Source organism: Anolis carolinensis, unplaced genomic scaffold, assembly GCF_035594765.1.
Source record: "Anolis carolinensis isolate JA03-04 unplaced genomic scaffold, rAnoCar3.1.pri scaffold_19, whole genome shotgun sequence".
Lineage (NCBI taxonomy): Eukaryota > Metazoa > Chordata > Lepidosauria > Squamata > Dactyloidae > Anolis > Anolis carolinensis.
The window spans coordinates 3,049,772-3,077,153 of NW_026943829.1; the positions used below are offsets into that span (position 1 = coordinate 3,049,772).

The 27,382-nt window shown below is 38.5% G+C and overlaps 1 protein-coding gene and 3 long non-coding RNA genes across 7 annotated transcripts in view; 2 read left to right on the plus strand and 2 right to left on the minus strand.

Moving 5' to 3' along the window:
* The window catches only part of LOC134294756 (leucine--tRNA ligase, cytoplasmic-like), a 217,850-nt gene that overhangs the window by 44,518 nt on the left and 145,950 nt on the right, over positions 1 to 27,382 (plus strand). The window contains exons 20-21 of one of the 4 annotated variants that reach the window (XM_062966412.1): positions 6,006 to 6,113; positions 8,006 to 8,143. The exons of 2 other annotated variants lie outside the window; for them this stretch is intronic. In XM_062966412.1, coding sequence (XP_062822482.1) covers positions 6,006 to 6,051 — 46 coding nt within the window. In that variant the 3' untranslated portion in view covers positions 6,052 to 6,113; positions 8,006 to 8,143. Of the gene's footprint in view, positions 1 to 1,322; positions 1,775 to 6,005; positions 6,114 to 8,005; positions 8,144 to 27,382 lie in introns of those variants that run through there. One more of the 4 variants, XM_062966413.1, reaches the window with a different exon arrangement.
* The window catches only part of LOC134294761 (uncharacterized), a 428,900-nt gene continuing 401,673 nt past the window's right edge, over positions 156 to 27,382 (minus strand). Inside the window, exon 2 of the long non-coding RNA XR_010001453.1 lies at positions 156 to 757. This is a non-coding gene — a long non-coding RNA (uncharacterized LOC134294761). The remainder of the gene's footprint in view (positions 758 to 27,382) is intronic.
* Positions 8,132 to 26,863, plus strand: LOC134294758 (uncharacterized). Its single transcript, XR_010001451.1, has 4 exons — positions 8,132 to 8,165; positions 9,098 to 9,202; positions 18,795 to 18,893; positions 20,761 to 26,863. It is a non-coding gene; the product is annotated as an uncharacterized LOC134294758 (long non-coding RNA).
* On the minus strand, positions 18,612 to 20,806 carry LOC134294760 (uncharacterized). The gene is made up of 2 exons (XR_010001452.1): positions 20,699 to 20,806; positions 18,612 to 18,691 (listed from the first exon to the last, which is right to left on the minus strand). It is a non-coding gene; the product is annotated as an uncharacterized LOC134294760 (long non-coding RNA).

Genomic DNA, 27,382 nt, shown 5'->3' on the forward strand with positions numbered 1-27,382 from the left:
CCATGTCTCAGTGGAGGAAGGAGTGTCCATCTCCTTTCGTGGCCAAGAAAGGGACCGGAAGCCCAGCTACATGGTGTGTCCCTGTCTTGGCAAAGAAAGGAATATTTGTACCCTTTCTTGACTGAGGGAAGAGTAGCATGGCCCCTTTCTTAGTGGAGGAAGAATTCTCTGTCTCCTTCCTCAGCTGAGAGAGTAACACGAAGCCTGGCTGTGCGGAGCATGCTCCTGTCTCAGCGGAAGAAGGAGACAGAAGGGGAACATGAAGATTGCATATACTGCAGCTGGGGCTTGCCATAGCTGTCACTGTTGTCTAGAGCCGTTTGTCATCCTGGTAGGAATAATGTTTATTTGTATGTTTTTTCAACTTTTGCAGGTCTCCTGTACCCCTAAACCCCACAAAAGTGAAAAATTGGCTGTAGTTAAAATCCAGCTGTTCCTGTGCCATATTTGGCCTGTTTATCCTATTACAAAGATGTTTGACCGACTTGGATATTTATATAGCTTCATCCTTTATTATAGCTTTCCATACCTGATTTTAGCTATTTGCTCAATAGCTATACTGACATGTTCTATTATTGCTACCTCACTTTTACCAATTTTGTATATAGTTCTCATTCCTTGTGGTTAGGAGTACAAGATCCTTCATGGAAGTAAATATCTGTGAGCAAAGGAATTAGTTTTTTTTTAACCTGAAAGTACCTCTCTAAGAATTTCTAGGTCTTCCAGCATGACTCTGTAAACTTACCATTGGAAGGATCTAGAGATTCCTAGAGAGAATAAAATCTGTGACTAACACTATGTGACACGATTCTTTCCTCTGGGTTATAGGTGTCCTTTCCTAATTGGTTCTATCATAAAAACATGAGAAAAGTTTATTAAACTGTAAAAACGTGTTTTTGCGGCCTGCAAAAAAAGGTCTAAAATGGCATATTGAAAAGTTAAAAATGGCTGCCACAAAAATTACGTTTCTGAATTATAACACCTACTTTCCAAGTAAGTAGTGCACAATTAAGGGAGCAAGCTTGTTTTCTGCTGCCCTGCAGACTAGGACACGGAACAATGGCTTCAAACTACAGGAAAGGAGATTCCACCTGAACATCAGGAAGAACTTCCTCACTGTGAGGGCTGTTCGACAGTGGAACTCTCTCCCCGGGGCCGTGGTGGAGGCTCCTTCCTTGGAGGCTTTTAAGCAGAGGCTGGATGGCCATCTGTCGGGGGTGCTTTGAATGCGATTTCCTGCTTCTTGGCAGGGGGTTGGACTGGATGGCCCATGAGGTCTCTTCCAACTCTACTATTCTATGATTCTATGATTCTATAAACAGGAAGTTGAGCCACGGTGATTCATTGGGTTAAACCCTTGTGCCGGCTGAAGTGCTGACCTGAAGGTTGGGTTGCTGACCTGAAGGTTGACAGTTCGAATCTGCAAGACAGGGTGAGCTCCTGTCTGTTAGCTCTAGCTTGCAGGGACATGAGAGAAGCCTCCCAGCAGGATGGTAACACATCTGGGCATCCCTTGGGCAACGTTTCTGTAGATGGCCAATTCTCTCACACCAGAAGCGACTTGCAGTATGTCCTCAAGTTGCTTCTGACGCAATAAAAAAAATTAAACAGGAAATAACACTTTCAAACTAGAACATAATTTTTTTTCAAATTTTGTTACATAGTGTAATTAAATCCACAAAAAGTCAAAACTGCAAATGAGAGGCAACAGTATAGTACAAGTTACGATATTCAACTGTATTGCATTCCCTTCTGCTTATGTTTTACACAGTATTATGTACTGTTTTATAAACATTTTTTGATTTCCTCTTTGTAGTCATCTGTCTTCCATCTATCCATCTGTGTGCCCTTCCTCCAGTTCTTTGTTGCTGTTTTGCTTGATAAGAAACTAGTTTATTATGTCTGACAGTTTTTTCTCTTTCATTATACTTCTATTATTTAAATTATCTATATAGGTTCTCTTGCTGCGTAAACCTTAAATACAATTTGAGATGTTCATTTCTGGATGCTAATCCTTTCTCTTTGCAACATCTCACATCTGTTTTCAATCTAGGTCAGTACTTTGTTAGGTGCTTCTAGCTTCATAATTCCCTCATATCTCTGTTTCTTAGCAACTGGTGCTATTGACTGCTATCTCCAAATGATCTCAGATTTTCCTTATCTGTTGCTAGATTCTCTTCTCCGCCATGTGTTTTCTTTTTCTTGTTGCTCTGCTGACTTCTCCCTATTTATTATAAATATATCTCGCTGATCAGACTAATCAACTCTTTGTGTTGACTAAAGGTGGGCAGCTTGTAGCCTTTTATCTGTTTTTGTGACCTCTTCTAGACTCCTTCCACCTTTTGAAGGTACAAAAAAGAGAATTGTCATTCCTGGGGAGTCTCCAATCATGACAATTGTCTTATCAAATAAGGGAGGCAAGCTTTTAAAAAACAGTATTGAAATATAACATAGTTACTTTTGGTTGGGGAGAGATGGGGGAAAACTGTATTTTAGAAGGAGGTGTCAGTGCATGGCACGTCCTAGAAGGGGCAAAATTGATCTCCAGATTCACAGAGATTGATCTGCCCTGCTGCAAATGAAGGTTTGTAGCTCTATGCTTGATACTGTTGCATCATCTTACAGATGATGATGATGATGATGATAACAACAACAACAACAGTAACTTTATTTTTGTACCCCACCTCCATCTCCCCAAGGGGACTCGGAGCGACTTACATGAGGACGAGCCTGGTCAACATCATAGAATATAATCACATTAAAATACATACACAGTATCATAAAATGGAATAAGACAACAATTATAAACAACATAGCAGTTGTGATAGAATAAAAACAATCTCAAACCCACCACCAATGGACCTGTAATAAAGTCCATTTCTAGGCATGGATGGGCAGGTGGGTGGGCAGAACTCATTTTGAAAATAGGGCTAATGGATAAAGTGCATAAGTCTGATGAGTAGGGGTGAGCAATGTAAGATGGGGGATAATATCTTTGGGTAGAGGACAACAGTAAAGTGAGAGTACAGATTTCAAGTCCTAATTGGAGCCAGGTTATTTAGGGGATTGATTCAAAATTGCTGCTTTCATCAGTGGTCACATATACTGTATACTAGTTCTGGCTTTAGAGTTCTTATGTTCTTGGTGTCACCTTCCTAACAGATCTTTCTGGGTTGCATCCTATTGACTTTCTTAGATAAATAGCCTTCTTTGAGTGTTATATTGCTTCCTTGCTGTCCTGCTTTAAGACTGGAACTTAAGACTGGAACTGCAGCCAGTTTTCTCCTGTATCTAATCTGAAGTTGCTTTCAGTTGAGAAAAGAAACTGGAACTCATTTTACTTCAGAGAACACTTGAGAGGTTTTTTAAATATTGTCTTGAAAGTTTAGGTGATGAATGAATGGTGGTTAAATTTTAGCCATGCTGGTCTGGCAAGCAGTATATTTTATCAGTCATTTGGGTTGTGTAAAATAAGACCCTTGTGGCAAGAGGTAGCTGAAATGAGACTGGAGTCCCTGAAGGCATGGATTCATTCCTTTTCTCCTCTGGATTTGTTTTGCTAGGTCAGCTTCAAGATCAGGTATCTGTTACCTCTTTGGAATTCACTGTGATAGCTAGCACAGCAAGAGACTTGTTTGTACTGTACTTAGCTGTGTCTACTATTGATTTTTTTTCTCTCTCCCACCTAGTTAGGTGGCTTCTGTATGACAGCTGGCTTCATGAAGAAGCACACTTTGTCCCAGTGCTATCTTTTCTCATGATTGTCCCCAGCACTACTGAGTTCCTGAAGATATTTATTTTTCCCAACAGTGCACTCAGCAGTATGCACTGCCTCTTGGCTAAAATCACATTTTGATGTTGTGCAGATAAGTGTTTTGTATATAAGTTTCATTGTTTCATGACTCACAACTGTCAGCTGATGGAGTGGGTATATAGAGAAGTCAGACCTTGGAATGGTACTATTTTAGAGTATAATTCCCAACATCTCCCATTGTCAAGGCTAGCAGAGAGATTCTCAGACCTGTAGTTAAAACTGTAACTTTTCCAAGCTCTGATATGAGTTTGACTTAGCAAGCCTTATAAATGCCACTTGATTTATTTATTAGAATATTTTATATGGTATTGCAGTTTATCTGTTGTGACATAACCTAAGCGGATTAACAAGCATCTGTTAATTGAAATCATACTGTTTTGTATTTTTCCATATATCAAACATATGCATATTTGTAAATGTACATATGCATATTAAAGAATTTGACAGCTGTGGTATATCTATTTTTCTGATTTGAGTTTGGAATTGCAGTTACTAGACATTAAATTTTTACTAAAGCAGTATCATCTCTTCCCTCTCTTAATGTTTAGGGGGAAGAGGAACAAACAAGCATCTGCCAGTTTATAAACTGGCTTGTTTGCATCCTATTAATATTTTAGGGTATCATTTTAATGCATTCCTTTTTCTTTAATGAAAGATTTCCTAGTTTCTGAGTTCTGTGCTCAGATGTTCTAGTTTTTTTTAAAGTCACATTTTCATAAGAAATTCCAGAAGTTGTTATGGTTTCTTCCGCCTCTTGATGATGCAGATTGCTTTGACAGCCACCTTTTTGAATACAAATAATTTCCTTTGCTCTCATGGTACATTACGTGAGTAATGCTTAGTGTTTATTTGCTCATAAAATTTGCCAAATTACATTTTAACCTTTAGTTACATCCTTATTTCCCTTTTGGATTCATTTCCTTGTCTTAAATATTGGCTCTGGTTATTTAATGCAAATTTTATTTAGTAATTTGTGTGCATTTCTTGTGAGTTTTTTTTTCTTTTTATTTCTGTAAATTAGATTTCTTGCTCAATTTCCTTCCTGTGTCTGGTCTGCTATTGGACTCAGTCAGGAGCTAACATAGTACTATCATTTAAAGGAAGCAAATAGTGGCAAAGTATACATGCATCATCCTTTGCCAACATACACATGCATACACCATTTTGCCTGTAATTTAGGATAGCAATCCATGTATAAGAGGTGCACTTGTAATACACAGATAATTATGTTACAATGAATATGTTAGTCTATATGGCGCTATAGAGCCAACATGATGTAGTGGTTTGTGTGTTAAGAGATCTCGGTTCAAATTCCTGCTCAGTCATGGAAACCACTAAGTGACTTTCAACAAATCACATTCTCTCAGCTTCAGCAGAAGGCAAAGTCAAATTGCCTCTGAACAAATTTTGCCACAAAAACGAGGGTTGCCATAAGTCAGAAAGGACATGAAGGCACACAACAACAACAGTGATGCCATAAGACTTATGTAGTTTTCACTTCAATAGACTTGCTTCTTCTGTTAATACTGTTATTATTTATTTATATAAATATTACTCTATAATATATTTTATATAGTGTTTTATTGCACTGCCATTTTACAGAATAAGAAAGGAGGACAAATGTAATTAGGAACTGAAATCCAAGGTATGAATGAGTTATGGAATGGAGGCAGAAAATAATAGTTTTATTTAAATTATATTTATGATCTTTAATTCATTATAAGTTGTGCCAGGATTTCCTCAACCTCTAATGTCGCACACAAGTTATAAAATGGAAGGAAGAGGGCTCCTTACAGGTTGCATTGGGGGGGGGGGGTAGCCAGAGTTGTCTGCTCATTGAGTAACCCCAGTGCCCTTTCACATTAATATATAAACTCTACGATCAGTTTTTCCCAGCTTGGCAGCCCCTAGATGTATGGCTCACAGTGGTTATACATGGTGAGCATTTTGATCCACAATGTATCTGGAGAGTTGCCTTACGCCATCGCCTCCATGCATCTATGTAATCAGAAGAATTTGGATTATCTCTAAATGAAAAGAAACCAAACGGAGGGAGATGAGAATTTCTGAGTTAGAAAGAAGTGTTCCTTATTTGTGGAGGGTATATTTGAGAAGTGACTACAGAGCCAGATTTGTACAAATGTGTTGCATCTATATTTGGATTCTATAATTTCTTCTGTTGTGATTGCAGTCCATGCTTGATGGTTTGTCAGATCTCCCTAAGTGGTATGGAATAAAAGAAATGCAAGCCAATTGGCTAGGAGACTGCACTGGATGCTACTTTGAGTTTATTTTGAAGGTGAGTGCAATCACTGAAAATTGCAGTGACATTTCTCATAATCAGAGGTGTTAAAATATAACTTCAGATATTAGAAACAAACATCTGGTCTAGGTAAAATGGGAAACCCTCTGAATAGAATATTTTGAATCAATGAAATGCCATTTTAATTACTGCTGACTTGAACTCAGTGGTCCAATTCCCTCATCATGGTTGAAAGATCAGGCATGCCAATAGGTGACATGTTCTTCACTAGTGTCCATCTTTTGCCCAAATTCATACCTCTTAGTCATAGTTTGAACTAACTATTATGTGGTATTGCATATTACAAACCTTAATTAGGTATAAACTACCGTTAGTAATAACTAGAATTTGTTTATTTTTACTTAACTGTGGTTAGTCAGTGTATTTATGGATATACTGCAAGGGTAACCTGGTCGACCATAAAGCAAAACCCAGAATCTCCTAAGTACCTTTCTCAAGCCAGCCAGAAGGATCCGAATTCATCACACTAGCTTTCAACACCCATTGGCATCTAAATTAAACAAAGATGGTTTCTACATCCTATCAGTGAGAAAATGTGATGTTTTTAGAATCCAGATATACATCTTGCTTGCTTGAGATTTTATAAAAAGAAGTTTTACTCAGATGTTCCGACCTGGCCAACGCACTTTCACCCCCACCCCAAAAAGCTGTGAAATAACTGTGAAAAAAGCAGTAAAAGAAAGCAGTAACATTTGCTTCCACAATCTCCATTAAGTTACTTGTGAACTACTGCTTCATGATTAGTTCGGAAAACGATAGTGAAGGGGGAAGTTGGGCATGAAAGGGAACAGAAGGGTTTGTGGGACAGTGGCGCCTGTATATGAGAATTTTATATAATGCCCTTTGTAAACTTTATACATTATTTTTGAACCTTTTTTACAATATGGGCCCTTTACATGTATGTACAAAATAAAAGACAAAAGGACAATTCCTAATGCCAGTGTCCAACAACTTCTTGTCCTCTGATTTGAATATAATATCTATAACCAAGGTTATATAGAAAATCATTTTCTCTGTAAACATTTTGACTGGCTGTAGCGATAAGCCCACTGTTTAGCATAGTTGGGCTGATTTCTGCATAAACATGGATAGATCTGCACCGTAATAGTTATTATAGTTTGGTTGTAGTGCTAACCCATAGTAATGTCAGAGGTAGCCATAATTTTAGAATAAGGCAGAATCCCTAACAAATCAGTATTTGCTTAACTTAGCGTTCTGTTGCTCACCTCTTATTAAAGACTATAGCAATACCAAACCTTTTGCATCTTTGCAAAGAGGTTTGCTAAAATTGGGTGGGGAACATGAATGCATCACTAGTGGAGATAATGATACTCTTGAGTAAAACAACAGCCCTAAAATGTCTTACCCTTACTTCAAACAACTGTGCTGTCACTGTGATTGTTCGTTCAATAAGACATACCTGGTAAGCAATGTACAAGCCATAAGGCAGTAACAGGAGTCTTTGAAAGGCAAAGGGATGGGTAGATGGTTGCAGAAAAAGATATTCAAGGAAAATAAGTTGGCAGTGGCAGTTCAGGAAGCTTGAAATCACTGGTAAGTCAAGTGCAGCCCTTAGGCCAAGACACTGTTGTAAATCTAGGCAACTATAGATCAATAGGTCTTGAAAACCTTTTTTTACTATAGCTCCAAGAACCTCCCAGCCAGCTTGGCCACAGACCATGCTAGCTCCCAAATTGAGCATTTTGATTGAACTGAACCATTGTATTCTCAGATGCAGAATATGGCCTTCAGGAAGTAATATGTTGGCGGATTTTATAAACAGCTAGAATATTTAAGATTCACTGCAAGTGGAAATGGCCTATGCTGTTCTGAAGAAAATTGCAGTAATTTTTTCTGTCTGTGGTCAGGTTAATAACAAATCAACAGGAGAGAAAATAGCAGCCTTTGCATATGTACCTGAAGCCATTTATGGTATGTCTTATTTACATATCTTACCTGACCACAGACTGTTACATGGAAATAGCAGTCTAAAGGAAGCCTTCCAGAAGGATTTGATACCAGGCAAAGGTAATTTCCCCAGTTATGCTTTATTTCTATTATTATTTCTGTTTTATGTTTGTCTATATCTGATATTTTATAGTTTTTATTATTTTAATTCACAGATATATTATTTTGAGATATGTGATGTATTTTTGCATTTATGTAAGGCATTGAATTTTGCCATCTACTATGTTGTAAACCGCTTTGAGTCCCCGAAGGAGTGAGAAAAGCAGTGTAGAAATGTAACAAATAAATAAAGTAGTTTCTGATTTTCTAAGGCAGAGTTTTGTTTGTCAGGCCTAACAAGTTTCAGCAAAATGAGTAATTAAAATGTGTTGCTTTCAAATATGAATAGAGTATACCTATTATGAGGCTTGAAATCTGTTAGAGCTGATGGGTAAAGTCAGAGGTTGGATAAAGGTGGGACTGTAGAAAAATTCAGAACTTCTATAGAAAAATAAGAAAAATAATGGAAGAAGAGGGTGATACATTTCTAAGGACTGTTTAAAATGTCATTTAAGAAATAGTTACCTTTGGAACAATGTATACTGAAATAAGTTATGTATGGCAAAAATAGTTAATTGTTATGATGTATCAAAAAGAAATAAACAAACAAACAAAGAAAACCTTTAAAAAAGGTGAAAAGGTACAACGGGAATGAGCAGATAGGAGATGTCCTTTTCACTAAGTTTGTCTGTACAGACAATTTGCCTAGATGGTTAGAACATCAATCCTTACAGTATAAAGTGAAATAATCATTAGTCCCTAATCCCTGAACAATGCTAAAAAAGCAAACTATTGTATGGTACAAGCACCATATCCATGGGGGATATGTTTCAACACACACAAACACATGGATACCTGAAACCATGAATAACAGCAAGCCCTTTATTTTGACTAAACTTGGGCCAGTAGCGTACTATAGTTTTTGCATTATCCTTCTATTCTTTTTTTTCTAGAGTCTCTTACTTCAGTGACAGCTATGAACCTGCTTACCAATCAGGAGATCCCTGTAGTCATATCAGCAAAATCAGAGTTTGAAGGCTACCTTGATGCTAAAATAGGTGAGTATAAAAGACTGACTGTGTTTTTTATGTTCCTCATTGAAATTGCTTCCAGTCAAAATTGCTAAAGTTGTCATCTCTATATTCTAATAGTGACATGGAAAGATAATGGATGTTGCCATCATAGACTTTGCCAGATTCAACAGGTATCTCTCTCGGTTTAGTGAAAATAACATAGCTGTGGCTTCTCTGGCTCCTTTTCTCCCTAATCTGGTGGTTCTCAACCTGGGGTCCCCAGATGTTTTTGGCCTTCAATTCCCAGAAATACTAACAACTGGTAAACTGGCTGGGATTTATGGGAGTTGTAGGCCCAAAACATATGAGGACTCCAGATTGAGAACCACTACCCTAATCCAACCTTTATCTCCAACCTGGTGTCATTGCTAAGGATTACAGCTGTGCTGCGCTGAAGGCAGAGGGTGTGGAGAACAAGGTTAGGAAGATATGACAATGTAAGAAGAATCTTGCTGAATAATATCAATGGCATGGCCAATCTCGCAGCCCATTCATACAATGGCCAGCCACACTGCTAGGGAAAGTCCACAAGCAAGACATGAATATGGTTCCCAAGCAACCAATATGATCTTTCTGATTTGTTGTTGTTTCCGGGATTTTCTAGGACTGAGAGTGTGTGACTCAGCTATAATGGAAGTCGTGACAAACAATAATTAGTAGTCTTAACCACTTGAATTTGACCAGTCCCCTTCTAAAACTATCCAAATTGGCAGCTTTTATGTCATCTACCAGGAAATGGTAGATGACAATATGCTGTGTGATTAAGTTCTTCCTTTTCCTGATGCTTCCATCATTCAGTGTAGCGTTGTCCTTAGAAAAAAGGCAAGTAAGGTATTCAGCATTTAAGGACACAAATATATAAAATTTTACATGACCGAACAAAAGTAGGGAGAATGTGGATGGCTCTGGATTAGGTGAAAGAAAGAAAGGCATCCCCTTATTCACTTTTCCTGCACCATGCATAATTTCATACATACCTATCATTACTTGCTGTATACCTTGCCTGCTTTTTTCTAAACACAGTGCTTAGAAACATTTCTCTATGTAACCTTTCTCTATAGGAGAGTTGTTCAGCTGCTTAATCATTTTGATTGCCCCTTTCTGCATCTTTTCCAGCTCTGTATTATCTTGAAGCAGGAAAATGGTGGTTATTTCCATCACATCAGGAGATTTAAAGCTATGTTAATGTTTGGGGATTCAAATCTGTCAATCCTAGGTATACAGATAGTTTTTAAGATTTGATACAAAGTTATGTTATGCAGTCCCAAATTTGTGTTGTACTTGGAGTACAAAGACCAAACTGATGCAATTATTGTAAGCTTGAATGTTAATTTATTTTTAGGTGAAGCAAAATGTTCCATTAATGCTTCTCCAGTTTAAACTATACCTGTTAAAGAGTGAATATCACTTGTTTCATTTATTATTATGTTTTTTCCAGCTAATAGCTTAAAGAAATAAACACACATTCAAGGTCTTTATTTGAAATATCTATTAAATCAAAATCAATATAGGCAGTCCCCGACTTTCAAACATCTGCCTTACAAACGACTTATATTTACAAATGGGAGTGAGACAACATCAGTATATCAGTATCATAAGTATTGATAACCATCTAATTTCTCTCTGTCCCAAACCAAGACAATATGTCACCAAAAGGGTAGTATCCATGTCACGCTCACTTCAAACGACCAGCATGAACACAGATCAAAAGAAGCTGTTATCAAAACCAATCTTTATTGAAGAACACACGACTTGGAAAAGTCGAGAATGACATAATTTTTACATACAATCATTTTTATTACCTTTGCTACAACGTCACATCACACGTAAATATCATCACCAAACTCCACCCCACATCTCACATTTCTACCCCTACAACACCAACTATTCATTTAAGCTGTTTTGATTCTCACTCCAAAAGTTCCCATGCTCCGCGGCCAGGTGTCTGCATGAGCTATCGGGGAGTGCTTGATGTTATGGCTCCAATTCCAGAGCTTGCAGACTCAGCTCTGGGAATTGGCTCCATGACAATCCATCCATATATAAACACATGGCTGCCTCCTGTAACCACGATCTTGGAATGCTGCAGGGTTTGTAAAAATATCAAAAGTTTACCCAAGAAAGTGTCCTAAACAACCTTTTCTAAAAGCCCAAGCAAACATGAGTATATTCACTGACCAGAAAACACTGACTTATTTTGCAGGGAATAAACTGGAAAACCACAAGAACGAGACAGCATAATGGAATATTCTGGATGTGGCCGTCTCGCTACAGTTCTGAATAGGAGCACTCCCCACTGACATAATTGGTTTCAGATTCCACTTATTTATCATAATTTTGATTGGGACAGAGTTTGCTCTTATTGTCTGAAACAGTTGACATGCCTCTCTCATCCAGTTGCTTGAATAGAATTTCAAAAACAAGTTTGCCATTTAGGGCAGGAACAGCTGTTTTAGATGGACGCATCTTAACTTCCACCCACACATGCACACCCCACACACACTCTCTTGTTAGTCTTTGGTTTAATAGAATTGGATATAACTGGAGTCTTAACATCTAGTAGAAAACCTTCAAATTAATAGTTTGAGCCTGATGTCACAGTAGTAATTTAATCTGCTCAGGTATTGTCAGTAGAAAAATCAGGTTGAGAAAAAATAACCCTGGCTTCTCAGAATATGATGCAAAAATGACAAGGCCAAGTTAATCTGTAAATGCATAAAGAATTTAATCTGCAAAGGGCTACAATTAGATAGAACATAAAGTGTTTTAGTTTTATAGGAGTTGAAACATTTTTTATTTTAAGACTCTTTTTGTGTGCTGAAAGGAATAAACAAAATATGGGTTAAATAAATTGAAAGTATTCATGAAGAGAATGCAGTTACTATTGACAGCTAAGTTCTGAATAGAAAGTCTGCTGGAATGAGCTTCAATTTTTAAATTATACAGAGTTATGTATTCTGTTTCTTAAAAACTGTTTAAGAAATACTTTCCTTTATTTTCCCTCTCCAGGAATCCCTTGCACTGAAGCAGATGATGCTAAAGTTGCTAGGAGTTTGGGCCTGTCATTTGAAGAAGTTATTGAAACTCTGTCAGATGGCTCACAGAGACTGATCCACTCTGGAGAGGTTGGTGCATTGCTGTGAGTTTCTGCTTTTATGACCCCTGCTCCTTAACAGTGCCTAGGAAGACTCCAGAGGATATCAGTATAAAGGAGATGCTTCAACAGATGAAGGAAAGTCTAATGGAAACTGAGTCAGAATTATTATTGTTCATTACATTAATTTTTCACCATGTTCTTTGGCTGCTAAAGCAGCTTACATGTGGTTGATTTGGATAATAAAATCCAGTGTGGTGTAGTTCTCCGAGTGCTGTGTAAGGACTTTGGGAGACTAGCATTTGAATTTCTCCTCAGACATAGAAACCCACTACATAACTTTGGGAAAGTCATACTTTCTCAGGCCAAGGTCCACCTGCACTGGCCAATTAATACAGTTCGAAGCTAGCTTCAAACTGTGTCAGAAAAAACCCCCTCACAAAAACACGTGAAAGAAAGCTCTTAATGCACATTACTGCTCTGCGGTTTCTGTAATTATCCAGGCTTCAAAATTAGTTACAGGGGCCCTTCCACACAGCCTTATATCCCAGAATATCAAGGCAGAAAATCCCACATTATCTGAGTGTGGACTCAGATTCAAAGCAGACCCAGTTCAAAGCAGATATTGTGGGATTTTCTGCCTTGATATTCTGGGATATAGGGCTGTGTGGAAGGGCCCTAAGTCACTTTCCTCACTACTGGTTTGAAATTGTATTAAATGTGGATGTGCCCTAAGAGGAAGTCAATGACAAATTTTCTTCTGAATCAGTATTGTCAAGTAAACCCTAAGACAGGGTCACAACAAATCAAAATTCACTTGAAGGTGCATTATAAAAACGGCAACCACAAAAAATACTATATTGTTAAACCAGAGGTAGCATGGACTACAATTTTCTACCAGCAATTTATTTTACCTCTTTGTTGCTTTGATTTATGTTTATGGCTTGTGTGAATGGAGGGGCCTAGTTTCTGTTTTTGGAACCAGCAGGCAAAGAAAAAAAGACAGTCATGGCATTTCACCTCACTGACTTTTTCTCTCACACATGAATAGTTGTATTTTGTACAAGTGGATGAAGAATATTTCCCATAGGTAGGGACATGACTTGGACTACTCCAATAGCTTAATTAGTGCAGTGTACTTACTATGCTCTTAATCTTTTCTTTTTACCAGTTCACAGGTATGAGTAGACAACAAGCGTTAAATGCAATCACTGAGCAAGCCAAAAATAAAGGAGTAGGAGGATACCTAACAAGTAATAAATTGAAAGATTGGCTGATCTCCCGACAACGTTATTGGGGAACACCTATTCCAGTTATTCATTGCCAGTCCTGTGGTCCTGTGCCTGTGCCGTATGAGGATTTCATAGAATCATAGAATAGTAGAGTTGGAAGAGACCTCAAGGGCCATCTAGTCCAACCCCCCGCTAAGAAGCAGGAAATCGCATTCAAAGCACCCCCGACAGATGGCCATCCAGCCTCTGCTTAAAAGCCTCCAAAGATTTACCTGTACAGTTGCCAAATATTGCATCCTTTACAGGCAAGGGTGGCTCACCATTAGCTTCAATTTCAGATTGGGTCAACTGCTGTTGTCCAAAGTGAGTACATTGTGTTATATATTGGTTAAAAAATCTAATTTGGAATGTATCATTTTAACTATTTGAAATAGCTTTTCATGCCTTTCAGACTTAGAACTTTTTAAAATTCTGTTCATTATTGTATTGTGTATAATGTCTGAATATGCTGTTTGGGGTGAGGGGAAAGAAGATTCAAGTTATGAAACTTATCTTCAGGCCATAATTTGTGAATAATTGTGTTTTTTTGAGCCCTTGCTTTAGACAGTGGCTAGTGTTTAAGACAGAAGACAGAAAATACTACCCACAATCAAAGCAGTTTCTTCTAGTGTACCAGATTATTTTCTAACAAGAAAAAAATACCCAAAATTTATGACTTTGTTTTTGGTTTTGCCACTCCTGAGCTCAGCTAGTATGGTAGGATATAGGGGCTTTCTGGAGGGTTAAAGTCCATTTTCTTTCTCTCTCAGTTCAAGATTATATCACAATCCTAAGCACAATTTAAAATCTGTAGACCTCTTTTATTCTTCTGTCGCTCACCAAAGAAACAAGGGATTCTTGTTCCCTTTCTTACAGTACTTGTATGAGTCTAGAATTAGGGCTGCTGTAATTTTTAAAGATATCACATAGTAAACATGGTTTATGATTTATTTTGCTGCAGATCAGGCATCAGTAAGTTATTGTTCTGTAGACCAGAAGATTATCTCTACATTGGAAAATTACAATGTGCAAAGTCACTTGGAGACAGGTGCTTTTCAGCATAAATCTGAGCTCTATGTTGTTTATGGCAGGCAACTCTTTGAATCAGAAAGGGATTTTTTTCTGGCCAAATTTAAGGCTTCTGCTGTTTGCTCAGCTAACAGACTAATTCAGATTGAGAGAACTACCTATTCAGTGAGGAAAGTGGAGCTGTTCTCTTTGTAGCATCTATGGCTGTGGGCATGGTACGCGGGAAGTATTGGAATGTATCCTTGTCCTAGGGAGACTTTTTCTTCATCCTGCAAATAATGGAACATTGCTCTCAGCAGAGCTGGCATGGTGATTTCTATATCATTAGGCTGCTTTGCTGGAACTGTAAGTGATCTCAAGCCATTCTCGCAGTTGCAGTAAAACTCCCACTTTTTTCTGAACATTCAAGCACAAATGAAATGATTGCATCTTGGCATGAGGTGTATCAGCACTGTGGCTTAGGAGACTCCCAGTTTCATTTTCTTGTTGTTGTTCCCAAAGGCATTTGAGGTAAAAAAGAACTCAAATACTAGCAAATTTCAACACAAACAATTCCTTGCACTGTTTGCCTTTATTTTTAATATGATTAAAATTTACCAGAGCAAAGGATTGTCACTGATATCAGTATTGTCTGAGAATAGTAGGACTTAATGGGGCTCAGAATTGCTCTCAATGCCATATTTGTACCCTGAGATATTTTAAGGTAATAACAGTTATTCTCAATATCATTGGGGAGCCCATAAAGAGTGGGCTGCTGTCATCAAGAGTTAGAATCATAAAAGTTGAAAAAGACCACAAGAGCCATCTAGTCCAATCTCCTGCCATGCAGGAAAATACAATCAAAGCAGTCCTGACATATTGGTTGCCCAGTCTGTTCTCGTATTCTCAGTTATTTTTAGCATATCTGACTTAATGGTAAAACTAAGTCTTGACTGTCTTGAAACTATTCTAATTCAGAACATACATATGTCATTGCACGATAGGATCCCTATTCCTATTCATTCCATTGACTATAGAAAGCCAGTTGGAGGCATTTATTCAGGGCCGGCCCCACCATAGAGGCCACGTGAGGCGGCCGCCTCGGGCGCAGGTCCCCGGGGGGCGCCGTCAGGGACCATGTGCCCTCCCATGGCACATGGCCATGCCTCCTGCAGCGCCGGCGGGGGGGGGGGGGCACTTTTCCCCACCCCCGCTTAATATTTTAAATTATCTCCGCCCGGCCCTGCATTTATTCTAATATATCTTATATTCTATCTACCACTCTATATGTTTTTGAAAACTATTAGATTTTTTAAAAATTACAGGCATAGAGATTAAATTTGTGGTTTCATTCCTGTCTCTGTGGAGCAAAACCACATAGCAGATTTTAATACAGTAGACTCAGTTAACCACAATCCAAGCAACCCAAACTCTCAAGCAACCAGCAAAACAAAAAACAAAACAAAAATGTACAAGTAATACTACATCCACATTTCAGTGTTTTTATAAGACAGTAAAACTGTGTTCCATTAAGTTAAGTTTGTCTTTTATTTGTTTTAATTTATTTTAATTACTATATTTCAATATTCATAGAATCATAGAGTTGGAAGAGACCTCATGGACATCCAGTCCAGCCCCCTGCCAAGAAGCATTCAAAGCACCCCCGTCAGATGGTCATCTAGCCTCTGCTTAAAAGCCTCCAAAGAAGAATCCTCCACCAGGTAGAGAGTTCCACTGCTGAACAGGTTTCACAGTGAGGAAGTTATTTCTAATGTTCAGGTGGAATCTCCTTTCCTGTAGTTGGAAGCCATTGTTCCGCATCCTAATCCACAAGGCAGCAGAAAACAAGCTTGCTCCCTCTTCCCTATGATTTCCCCTCACATATTTGTACATGGCTATCATGTCTCCACTCAGCCTTCTCTTCTGCAGGCTAAACATGCCCAGCTCTTTAAGCCGGTCCTCATAGGGCTTGTTCCCCAGACCCTTGATCATATTAATATCAAGTCAATACAGAGGTTATAGTATGGTATAGCAACCAGAAACTACATCTATCTGGCATCTAACAATTCCCATGGGTGCCGGTTAACTGAGTGCTATCTATCTATATGAAAGTTTGTGTGTGTTTTAAAACAAGAGTAAACATTTCTATTTTCAGCTCCTCTTCTAATCCTGAATTATGTAACTCAGTTTTGTGTTGTTCTTCATCTTGGAAAGAAGTCACGAGTGGAGTGCCGCAGGGTTCCGTCCTGGGCCCGGTTCTGTTCAACAACTTTATTAACGACTTAAATGAAGGGTTAGAAGGCATGATCATCAAGTTTGCAGATGACACCAAACTGGGAGGGATAGCTAACACTCCAGAAGACAGGAGCAAAATTCAAAACGATCTTGACAGATTAGAGAGATGGGCCGAAACTAACAAAATGAAGTTTAACAGGGACAAAAGCAAGATACTCCACTTAGGCAGAAAAAATGCAATGCAGAATGGGGGACGCCAGGCTCGACAGCAGTATGTGTGAAAAAGATCTTGGAGTCCTTATGTACAACAAGTTAAACATGAGCCTACAATGTGATGCGGCGGCGAAAAAAGCTAATGGGATTTTGGCCTGCATAAATAGGGGTATAGTGTCTAGATCCAGGGAAGTCCTGCTCCCCCTCTATTCTGCCTTGGTCAGCCACACCTAGAATACTGTGTCCAATTCTGGGCACCGCAGTTGAAGGGAGATGTTGACAAACTGGAAAGCGTCCAGAGGAGGGCGACTAAAATGATTAAGGGTCTGGAGAACAAGCCCTATGAGGAGCGGCTTAAAGAGCTGGGCATGTTTAGCCTGCAGAAGAGAAGGCTGAGAGGAGACATGATAGCCATGTACAAATACGTGAAGGGAAGTCATAGGGAGGAGGGAGCAAGCTTGTTTTCTGCTGCCCTGCAGACTAGGACGCAGAACAATGGCTTCAAACTACAGGAAAGGAGATTCCACCTGAACATTAGGAAGAACTTCCTCACTGTGAGAGCTGTTCAGCAGTGAAACTCTCTGCCCCGGAGTGTGGTAGAGGCTCCTTCTTTGAAGGCTTTTAAGTAGAGGCTGGATGGCCATCTGACGGGGGTGCTTTGAATGAGATTTTCCTGCTTCTTGCAGGGGGTTGGACTGGATGGCCTGTGAGGTCTCTTCCAACTCTACGATTCTACGATTCTGTGATTCTACCATTCATATAGAATTCTTTGAGAAACTACAACTAGCCCATATTCATTTGAGATTTCAGAAGGGGGTTATAAGGTCAAAAGATTGTCAAGAATAAAAGTATATAGTTAAAGAGCTAAACTTGTAACTGTGTAACTACCAAAAATCAGAACCTGGACTGTAGAACTTCATTTTTCACATTGATTTTATTGGGACCTATACGTGATATTTTATAACTCTATATGCACGATTATAATCCTGATACAGTGAAGCCAAATCTTAAGTAACATGATACATTTTGACTTTGATGGCTCACTGATAAGTTTCAGAGATCTGGTTGGCAGCAGTCTTTTGTTTCTATATCAATTTTCCAACAAACAGTACACATTGCCATTCTTTTGAGTTTTTGGCAGCTGCATTGGAATACTGATAAAAGGAGGAAAGGATTGTGGCTCCTAGAAAATTTTGAGGTTTGGCAATAGAAGGTCTGAAAATCATTGAATCCACACTGAAAAAGTAGTGGTAATGACAGTGCTTATAATGTCTTTTCTCCATTTGTGGCCCAATTGTAGGAAGTTTAGGAAGGAAAATAACAGAGGGCTGGTTTTAAACAGTAATTACAACAGAAATTCTTGAGTGGCTCTTTTTTATGACCCTGTATTGTCAATTGACTTGAAAAGTACAGACTTGTGGATTTCGCCTCTGCCAAGACCTGTGAAGCCTCATTTTCACATGCTTGGTTAGAAGCCATATTTGTGAAATAAGTAAGAATCCAAGATTTGTTTTAGACACATTGGCTCTAATGTAGTCTCCAGGGAACAATAGTAGAAAATCATATAAACAAACCTCACAACCTCTGAGGATGCCTGCCATAGATGTAGGTGAAACGCCAGGAGAGAATGCTTCTGGAACATGACCATACAGCCTGGAAAACACACAACAACCCATATAAACAAAATTTCTACCCTAATAGCGTCTATCTCAGTGGAACCCTGATTATAATAATAATGATATTTTTTGTTCTTCAGATGCAAGAAACCTTCAAGGAGAGAAACAGATACCATGGATACATTTGTTGATTCAGCTTGGTATTATTTAAGATATACTGATCCCCATAACACTGAGAGGTAAGTAGTTTCAAAGTCCTGTTTTCTGTCAGTCAGCTTTACCTGTAATCCTATTAGCTGGTCCTGTCCTGCATTGCCTGGATTGGAAGAAAAGACTAGAATACTCCTTTTGTCTCTAGCTTACACAGAACACAATGGAATGAGGATTCCTGGAAGGGAAACTTCTGTGATTTTGTCATTTTTGTCCTTTCCTCACACACAATAGAATTAAAGGGCTGGCTTTTTAAAAATATATCATTTAGTGCAGCTTCTGATGTCATCATACAAATCTGTTCATAACCTTGGAAGGCATGTTATAGCTTGTCAAAACCTCCCAGGACCTGAAAAGCTTTCTAATCAATTCCCTTCCCAACCTTCATCTTGCAATTTTTGGTCAAGGGCAAAAATTATGGATTTTTTATGACCTGTAAATAGGTCAGGGGTAATTTCAGGGAGAAGGGAAAGCACCAATACCTCTTTTAGGGATCAGTCACTCCTGGCTGCCACCAGACATTTTAAAAAGCCAGAAGTGCTGCCACAATGGAGGAACTATCCTGCCTTCTCTTAGAAGTTAAGCAGGGTCCAGACATGCACATATACATTTTTTAAAGATCTGAGCACATGTTCACATGCGTCATTTGAAACTGGTTTATACCAGAATCACAGTTGTCAAGTGTACGCTGTGAAGAATAAATAACTAAAAACAGAAACATAGCTAAGGTAAGAAATGTGGCATTATAATGAATAATAGCAGAATGCTCTGCCTACTTACTCAAAAGCAAAGTCTTGCAGTATTTGATGAGAATTGATCTAAAACAAGTGGATTTAAACATGCCATTGTAATTTGAATTGATTTCTGCTGAGCCAAAACCATTTATATGCCAGAGGTGACTTACAATTAAGAGTTAAATAGGCTCATATGCAGTCAAATTTGGTATACCATTTTTTAAAAAAAATAGTCATAGTCTGGAATAATATCAGCATCATTATTACATTAATCATATAATGTATGAAAGTGGTTTTCTGCCTCCTGTTTTCAAACTCTGCCTCTGTTGGTTTGCATGAAAGATATGCAAAAACTGTTCTTGAGCTATGTGTATTTGTGGCTCTCTGTCTGCAAGAACTTGTTAACTGCATCTTGCTGACCGTTTAATCCTTGGAGAAAGGCTTCTTGTTGGTATTTTGACAAGAATTCTAACTAGGAATGAGGAAAAAATTAATGTTATTTAGCAACAAATCCACTAGTATTACACAAATACTACACTGTTTGCATTAGCAGCTCAAAAGCCAAACAAAATTTACTGTTACATTTGCACTTGTTTACTTATATTTACTGCTACACTTTTTTGAAATAAACTTGAGGTTATTTAAGATTGTTGTTTATATTGATCTGTTTCAACTCTAAACATAGGTATTGGCTTGCTTTTCCTGTTGCTATACTTTAAAAATGAAAGTTTTTTTTTCATTCTAAGTGGAATGGTTACCTTGGAATAGCTTTGTAGTTTTTAGACAATAAATGCATTTCTATTTGATTTTTCTATCACCCTTCTCCTCTGCCAGTACAGTATATTCCTTGCCTTTATGTGTTCCTGTGCAACCTTCAAATAACTGTCTAATGTTCTTGATTTTTGTGAACACAGACAATGGAAAGATTGGATTTTGTGGTCCAACAGTTCAGATTTCATTAGCCATTGAACATTTGGAATAGATTTTGTTCTAATGTCATAACACCAGGTTGCTCCCTAATGCTAACATTTAATTGTAAGCCTCCTCTGTCGGTTTGCCAGTCCTCTTCAGTATATATTCAGTCTAAATGCAATACTTACTTCTCATCTTTCTTGATCATATTTTCATCTGTGGGTGATTTTTCCTGGTTTTGTGCTAACAGAGCATTTGACAAAGACTTGGCAGATCATTGGATGCCTGTGGATCTGTACATTGGAGGAAAGGAACATGCAGTGATGCATTTGTACTACGCCAGGTTCATTAATCATTTTTGCCATGATCAGAAGATGACTAAGCATAGGTAAGTGGGACAACCATAATAGCCAAAGTGAGCCCTGAAATAACAGACATTCTGCTCCAAATACAACAAAAGCTTCATAAAGAAAGCAGGTTATCAAATATACTTTGTATAGTCTTAGGCTGTGTGAACACTGGGCATGATAATGTAGGGATGAGTTAGTCCCAACCTATTCTGCTACAGTTTTAGAGTCATGAAGTGTGTTGCAAAAAGAATAATGGATTTCTGATCTCTATTATTTTGGGAAATGCGCTTAAGTTGGTTCACTGAAAAATGTATATCAAATATTTTTTTCTTTCTCCCATAGCAACAACACATACCTCTATTTTTCAGTTTCATAGTAATCTTTCTAGTCAATATTGACTTGTGTTGTTTCAAAGAGCATATTACTTGTAGCAAGTTGTCAGTAATTTGCTACAAGTAATATGTGCCTTTTGAAACAACACAAATCAAGCTTGACTAGAAACCAGTTACTTTGATAACTTGTTGCATTTTGTTATCAAGTTACTTTGATGACTTAGTATATCTTGAAGTAATGAGCTGGAGTAGTTTAATCTCTTGCCTTTAATGGTCAGGGATATAATCCAGTAACTTTCAGTTACACATAGTAATAAAACTTTTGCGTCTTACTGAATGTTTTCTGCCTCAGTCTGAGAAATGAGAGGTCAAAGAGGAAGGGTCATATGAGTGGCTGCCTTATGCTATCTGTGGAATTTGGAGCCATTAATGAAAAGCAGAAGAACCAACAAGAAGGAAGGAAGGCTTGGATGAGGGGAGTGGGTAGAGAGAGATGTGGAGACGTAAAGGAGGAAACACACTGCAAAAATGAACAGGACTGTTGGGTCCAGTTAGGTGGAAATTTTGAAAGATAACTTTAAAGTTTCTGCCTTCATCAGTTCTCTACCAAGTGAAAGATACTGCTTCAGGCAGCTCCAAAAGAGAAAATCATTCTGAGTGATGGGAGTGGAGGGTGCCTTACTATAGGTTGGCTTCCCCAAACAGCAGCACAGAATGTTCTCTTGAACTGGCAGGATTAGAACAAGCTGTGAAAGAGTTTGGAATAGGAAGGAGTTTTCTCCACATGCCTGAAATCGAACCAGGCATGAGATTTGCAGCAATCATTTGGAGGAGAGCGAACTGAGGAAGGAAGAGGGAGTTACTATTCGGCATCTCTGCCCAGAGCATCTGTATGCAGTCCTCGTGGAATCTGCCTGTTATATAAGGTGGTTGGGGGATAGGAATCCATGTAAGAGAGCCTTCTGAGAATTATGGTGTTCAGAGAGGGAAGATATCAGTATCACAATGGTAACAGCCACAGAAATGTGGTAATGTAGTAAATTACTTTTTGGACTGCACTAACAAGCAATGACCTGTTAGATTATCAGAGCAATGTAACTTAACACTTTCTAAAATGTCACATTCCAAACTGCAGTTTGCATCTAATTTTTTAAAATCATTTATTTTTATAGTTAAGGAATAAAATTTAGTCACCTTCCTATATATACAAAGTATATTATTCATTAACATTGTTCATTGTTACCATAGCCTTTATATCATTCCGACTCTTACCCAAATTCCTCCCCCATGTGTAACAATCACAGCCAGCTAACAACTCCAAACAAAGGATTCCCCCCAGGCAGGAAGCAGCCAGGCAGGTTATATATGCGTGTGGGTCTGTGTATGTGTATGTATGTGGCTGGAATTCCACATTCAAAATATCCCTTTTCCAATTTCAATATTATATTTATCTAAATTAACATTCACAGCCAGCTAACAACTCCAAAGAAAGGATTCCCCCCAGGCAGGAAGCAGCCAGGCAGGTTATTATATATGTATATATATATATATGGATGTGCATGTGGGTCTGGGTGTGTGTATGTGTGTGGCTGGAATTCTACATTCAAAATGTCCCTTTTCCAACTTCCAAATTATTTTTGTCTAAATTACCAATCACAGCCACCTAACAACTCCAAACAAAGGATTCCCCCCCAGGCAGGAAGCAGCCAGGCAGGTTATTATATATACAGTAGAGTCTCACTAATCCAAGCCTCACTTATCCAAGCCTGTGGATAATCCAAGCCATTTTTGAAGTCAATGTTTTCAATATATCAAGATATTTTGGTGCTAAATTCATAAATACAGTGATTACAACGTAACATTACTGCGTATTGAACTACTTTTTCTGTCAAATTTGTTGTATAACATGATGTTTTGGTGCTTAATTTGTAAAATTATAACCTAATTTGATGTTTAATAGGCTTTTTCTTAATCCCTCCTTATTATCCAAGATATTCGCTTATCCAAGCTTCTGCCGGCCCGTTTAGCTTGGATAAGTGAGACTCTACTGTATATATATATATATATATATATATATATATATATGGATGTGCGTCTGGGTCTGGGTATGTGTATGTATGTAGCTGGAATTCCACATTCAAAATATCTCTTCTCCAACTTCCAAATTATATTTCTCTACATCTGGACTTAATGTCTGGGGAAAACCTTTACCCTTGACCTTAACTACCACCAATTCCTCAATACTTTAGTTCCCAGACCACCAGACTTCGCCACAGCAACGCGTGGCCGGGCACAGCTAGTATATATATATATTCAGCTCACTAAACATTGTTGTAACACCCAAAGCTAACAAGTAACAATTATCGAACTTAAATCCGAAGCCGATTTTCTGAAGCACGAACCCTAGAGGCCAAGGTACTCCAAATAAGACATAAATAAGCAATTTTCAGAATGGGAAGGGAAGGAAGTATGGCTCGACTTAGATGGAATACTCAGTCAGAGTATTAGCAAGCTTGAATTAGTCTTTGAGTAGCCATGAAGCTTGCAAAGTCAATCAGTGAGGGCATCTGCATAGAGCTAGCCTGGCCTCTGTCGCCTGGAGGCACCTTCTGTTTGGGAGGTGTTAACTGGCAGAGGGTGCCTCCAGGCAACAACATCCAGGCTACCTCTATGCAGATACCCTCACTGATTGACTCTCCAGCTTCGTAGCTACTCAATACTATTCAAGCTTGCTCATTGCAACATTCACACTTGCTTTAAGCAGACAAGGGTTCTTTCTTCCACACACACACACACATATATATATACCGTATATACTCGAGTATAAGCCGACCCGAATATAAGCCAAGGCACCTAATTTTACCACAAAAAAACTGGGATAACTTATTGACTCGAGTATAAGAAGAGAGTGGTAAATTTCAGAAATAAAAAACCAGATACCAATAAAATTACATTAATTGAGGCATGTTTTTAAATCTTTACATCAAACTGTAATGTAAGATACGAGTGTCCAACTCTGATTACATCATTATTTTCATCTTCTTCAATGTAAATGTGCGTATGTATCCTTTTCATAATAATAGAGTGAAATAATAAATGTAATAATAATAAATGCAGTAAAATAATATATGTAATAATAGAGTAAAATAATAAATGTATTAATAGTAATAATAATAGAGTAAAATAAATGTAAAAGTAACAACAATAATAGAGTAAAATAATATATGTAATAATAATAATAATAAATACAGTAACATAATAAATGTAATAGAGTAAAATAATAAATGTATTAATAATAATAATAATAATAGAGTAAAATAAATGTAATAGTAACAACAATAATAGAGAAAAATAATAGATGTAATAATAATAATAATAATAATAATAATAATAATAGAGTAAAATAATAAATGTAACAATACCAATAATAATAGAGAAAAATAATAAATATACCATATATATTTGAGTATAAGCCGACCTGAATATAAGCCCACCAGGACCCTCACTCGAGTATAAGCCAAGGCGGGTTTTTTTCAGTCCTAAAAAAGGGCTGAAAAGCTAGGCTTATACTCGAGTGTAGTAATAACAACAGTAATAAAGTAAAATAATAATAATAAATAGAGTAAAATAGTAAATGTAATAATATCATTAATAACAGGAAAAATAATGAATGTACCATATATTCTTGAGTATAAGCCGACCCAAATATAAGCCAACCAAGACCCTCACCCGAGTATAAGCCAAGGAGGTTTTTTTTCAGTCCTAAAAAAGGGCTGAAAAACTAGGCTTATACTCGAGTATATATGGTATCTATCTATCTATCTATCTATCTATCTATCTATCTATCTATCTATCTACACACACACACACACACACACACACACACACACACACACAGTCCAAATGCTTTACTGCCAACAGAACCTGTGAAGATGCCAGCCACAGATGCAGGTGAAACATCAGGAGATAGTGCTTTTGAAACCTAGCCATACAGCCTGGAAAACTCGCAACAACCTGTCCTGGATGAGTGTGTGTCTCATCCAGGACAGGGAAAGGATTCGAACCCAGCTCTTCAGAGTTGTATTCCAATGCCCAAAACCATGATGTCATGTTTCCTGCTAATGGAAAAGTATAGAAATCTGGCCCTCGCAGCCTTTGCTTTATTGCATCCTTGCGCATAATTAGGAAAGCAGGCATTGTACCAAATGTATGTTAGATATATTTATATGTATATATCAGATTTCAAGGGGTAAAGTGTACTGTGTCCTTATAATCAATCAGCCCTAAAAATGCACAGTGAAAGAGCTGTGTCTTTTTATAGGGAGGGCGAAAGCGAAATCTTCCTCGGGCGGGTGGAGAGAGCGGCTGGAACAAAGAGCTTCCTTCGGAGGCTCGTAAATACCGGCAAGGTGACGTGAGGTTGGCCACCCTCTCTCTGCCTGGCACACCTTGCAGGGTTGTTGTGAAGGGGAAGCAAAGGGCCAGGTGGGATTGGGCTCCGGCGTTGGATGGAGATGCCCTGGGTGTCTGCGAGGCAGAGCCGCGACTTGTTAATTCCTTTATACATTGACGTCTATGGCTTTGCGGAGTAACATGAACAGAAAAAGACAGGCCTTTGCCCCAGAGGCCTTATAATCTCTGTCGTGCGGGGTGTTTGTGAAGGGCAGGGATAAACACTGGGAAACGGGATGGATGAAGGCTGACAGGCAAAGCTCACGCTGGAGTGAATCTCCGCTCGGTGACGGAATTGACCCGGCAACCTTGGGCCCAGTCTATCATTTTTTCCCTCTGCTTTGCCTACCTTGCAAGGCTGTTGTGAGCTTCAAGGGGAATAATATGCTGCCTCAAAGCCCATTGGAGTCTCTCCGAGGTTCTCAAGCAGAGGCTAGGATTATATTATTATTATTATTATTATTATTATTATTATTATTATTATTATTATTATTATTTTATTATGACACAGCAAACAAGATCGATATGCTGGATTTCGTATCACAAAACCACAAGTCGAACACTTCCCAAGTGTCTAGGACTGTGTGATGTATTATTATTATTATTATTATTATTATTATTATTATTATTATGACACAGCAAACAAGATAGATATGCTGGATTTCGTATCACGAAATCACAAGTCGAACACTTCCCAAGTGTCTAGGACTGTGTGATGTATTATTATTATTATTATTATTATTATTATTATGACACAGCAAACAAGATAGATATGCTGGATTTCGTATCACGAAATCACAAGTCGAACACTTCCCAAGTGTCTAGGACTTACTATTATTATTATTATTATTATTATTATTATGACACAGCAAACAAGATAGATATGCTGGATTTCATATCACAAAATCACAAGTCGAACACTTCCCAAGTGTCTAGGACTGTGTGATGTATATTATTATTATTATTATTGATGGTGATGGTGATGATGATGGAGTCTCCATTTTCAGAATCCTAGAGCTGGAAGAGACCCCCAGTCTGGATGGCCATCTGTTAGGAGGGCTTAGCTGGTGTCTTCTGCTCTGTCAGATCGGGGTTGGACTGGATGCTCTCGAGAGGTCTCTTCCAGCTCGATGATCCTATAAGTCAGTGTCCTATCCGCTTATCAACTCCACTGCCACTTCTCTTCTGCCAAGGTGCCCTTCCCAATAAAAGCCAGCTCTAGCTCTGACCTTCTGACTCTTGGATGCCGTGCTCTTGACCCGGGCAGTTGGAGCCTCGTGGGAGAAAGGTTAGCGAGGAAGAGCATGTCTGCCGGGGATTTTGCTCCCAAAGAGAGACTCTCCCAAGGCCTGGCTCCAAGGGCCCAATCGAGCAACAAGCGGGGGAGACGGAGGGAGATGAAGCCACCCTTGCCCGCCCTGCAGCACCCGCTGCTATTAATAAAGGCTTCCGTCATGCCTGGCCGCCAGTGGCATCCGCTACAACCGGGAAAACAACCTGCCCAAGAAAGAGAGCGATGGAGGCACAACGAGGGTCACAACAGACTAGGCCCTGACGCAAAACAGGCCTCACTGCAAGGCATTCTGTTCTATGTTCCCAAACCGGATGCCCATTATGTACCACTTAGAATCAAAGGTCTGGAAGGGACCTCAAAGGCTATCCAGTCCAACCCAGGAAGGAAGGGAGACACTATCCAAGCCAGGGGTGCCCAAACTAAGGCCCGGTGCCCACATGCAGT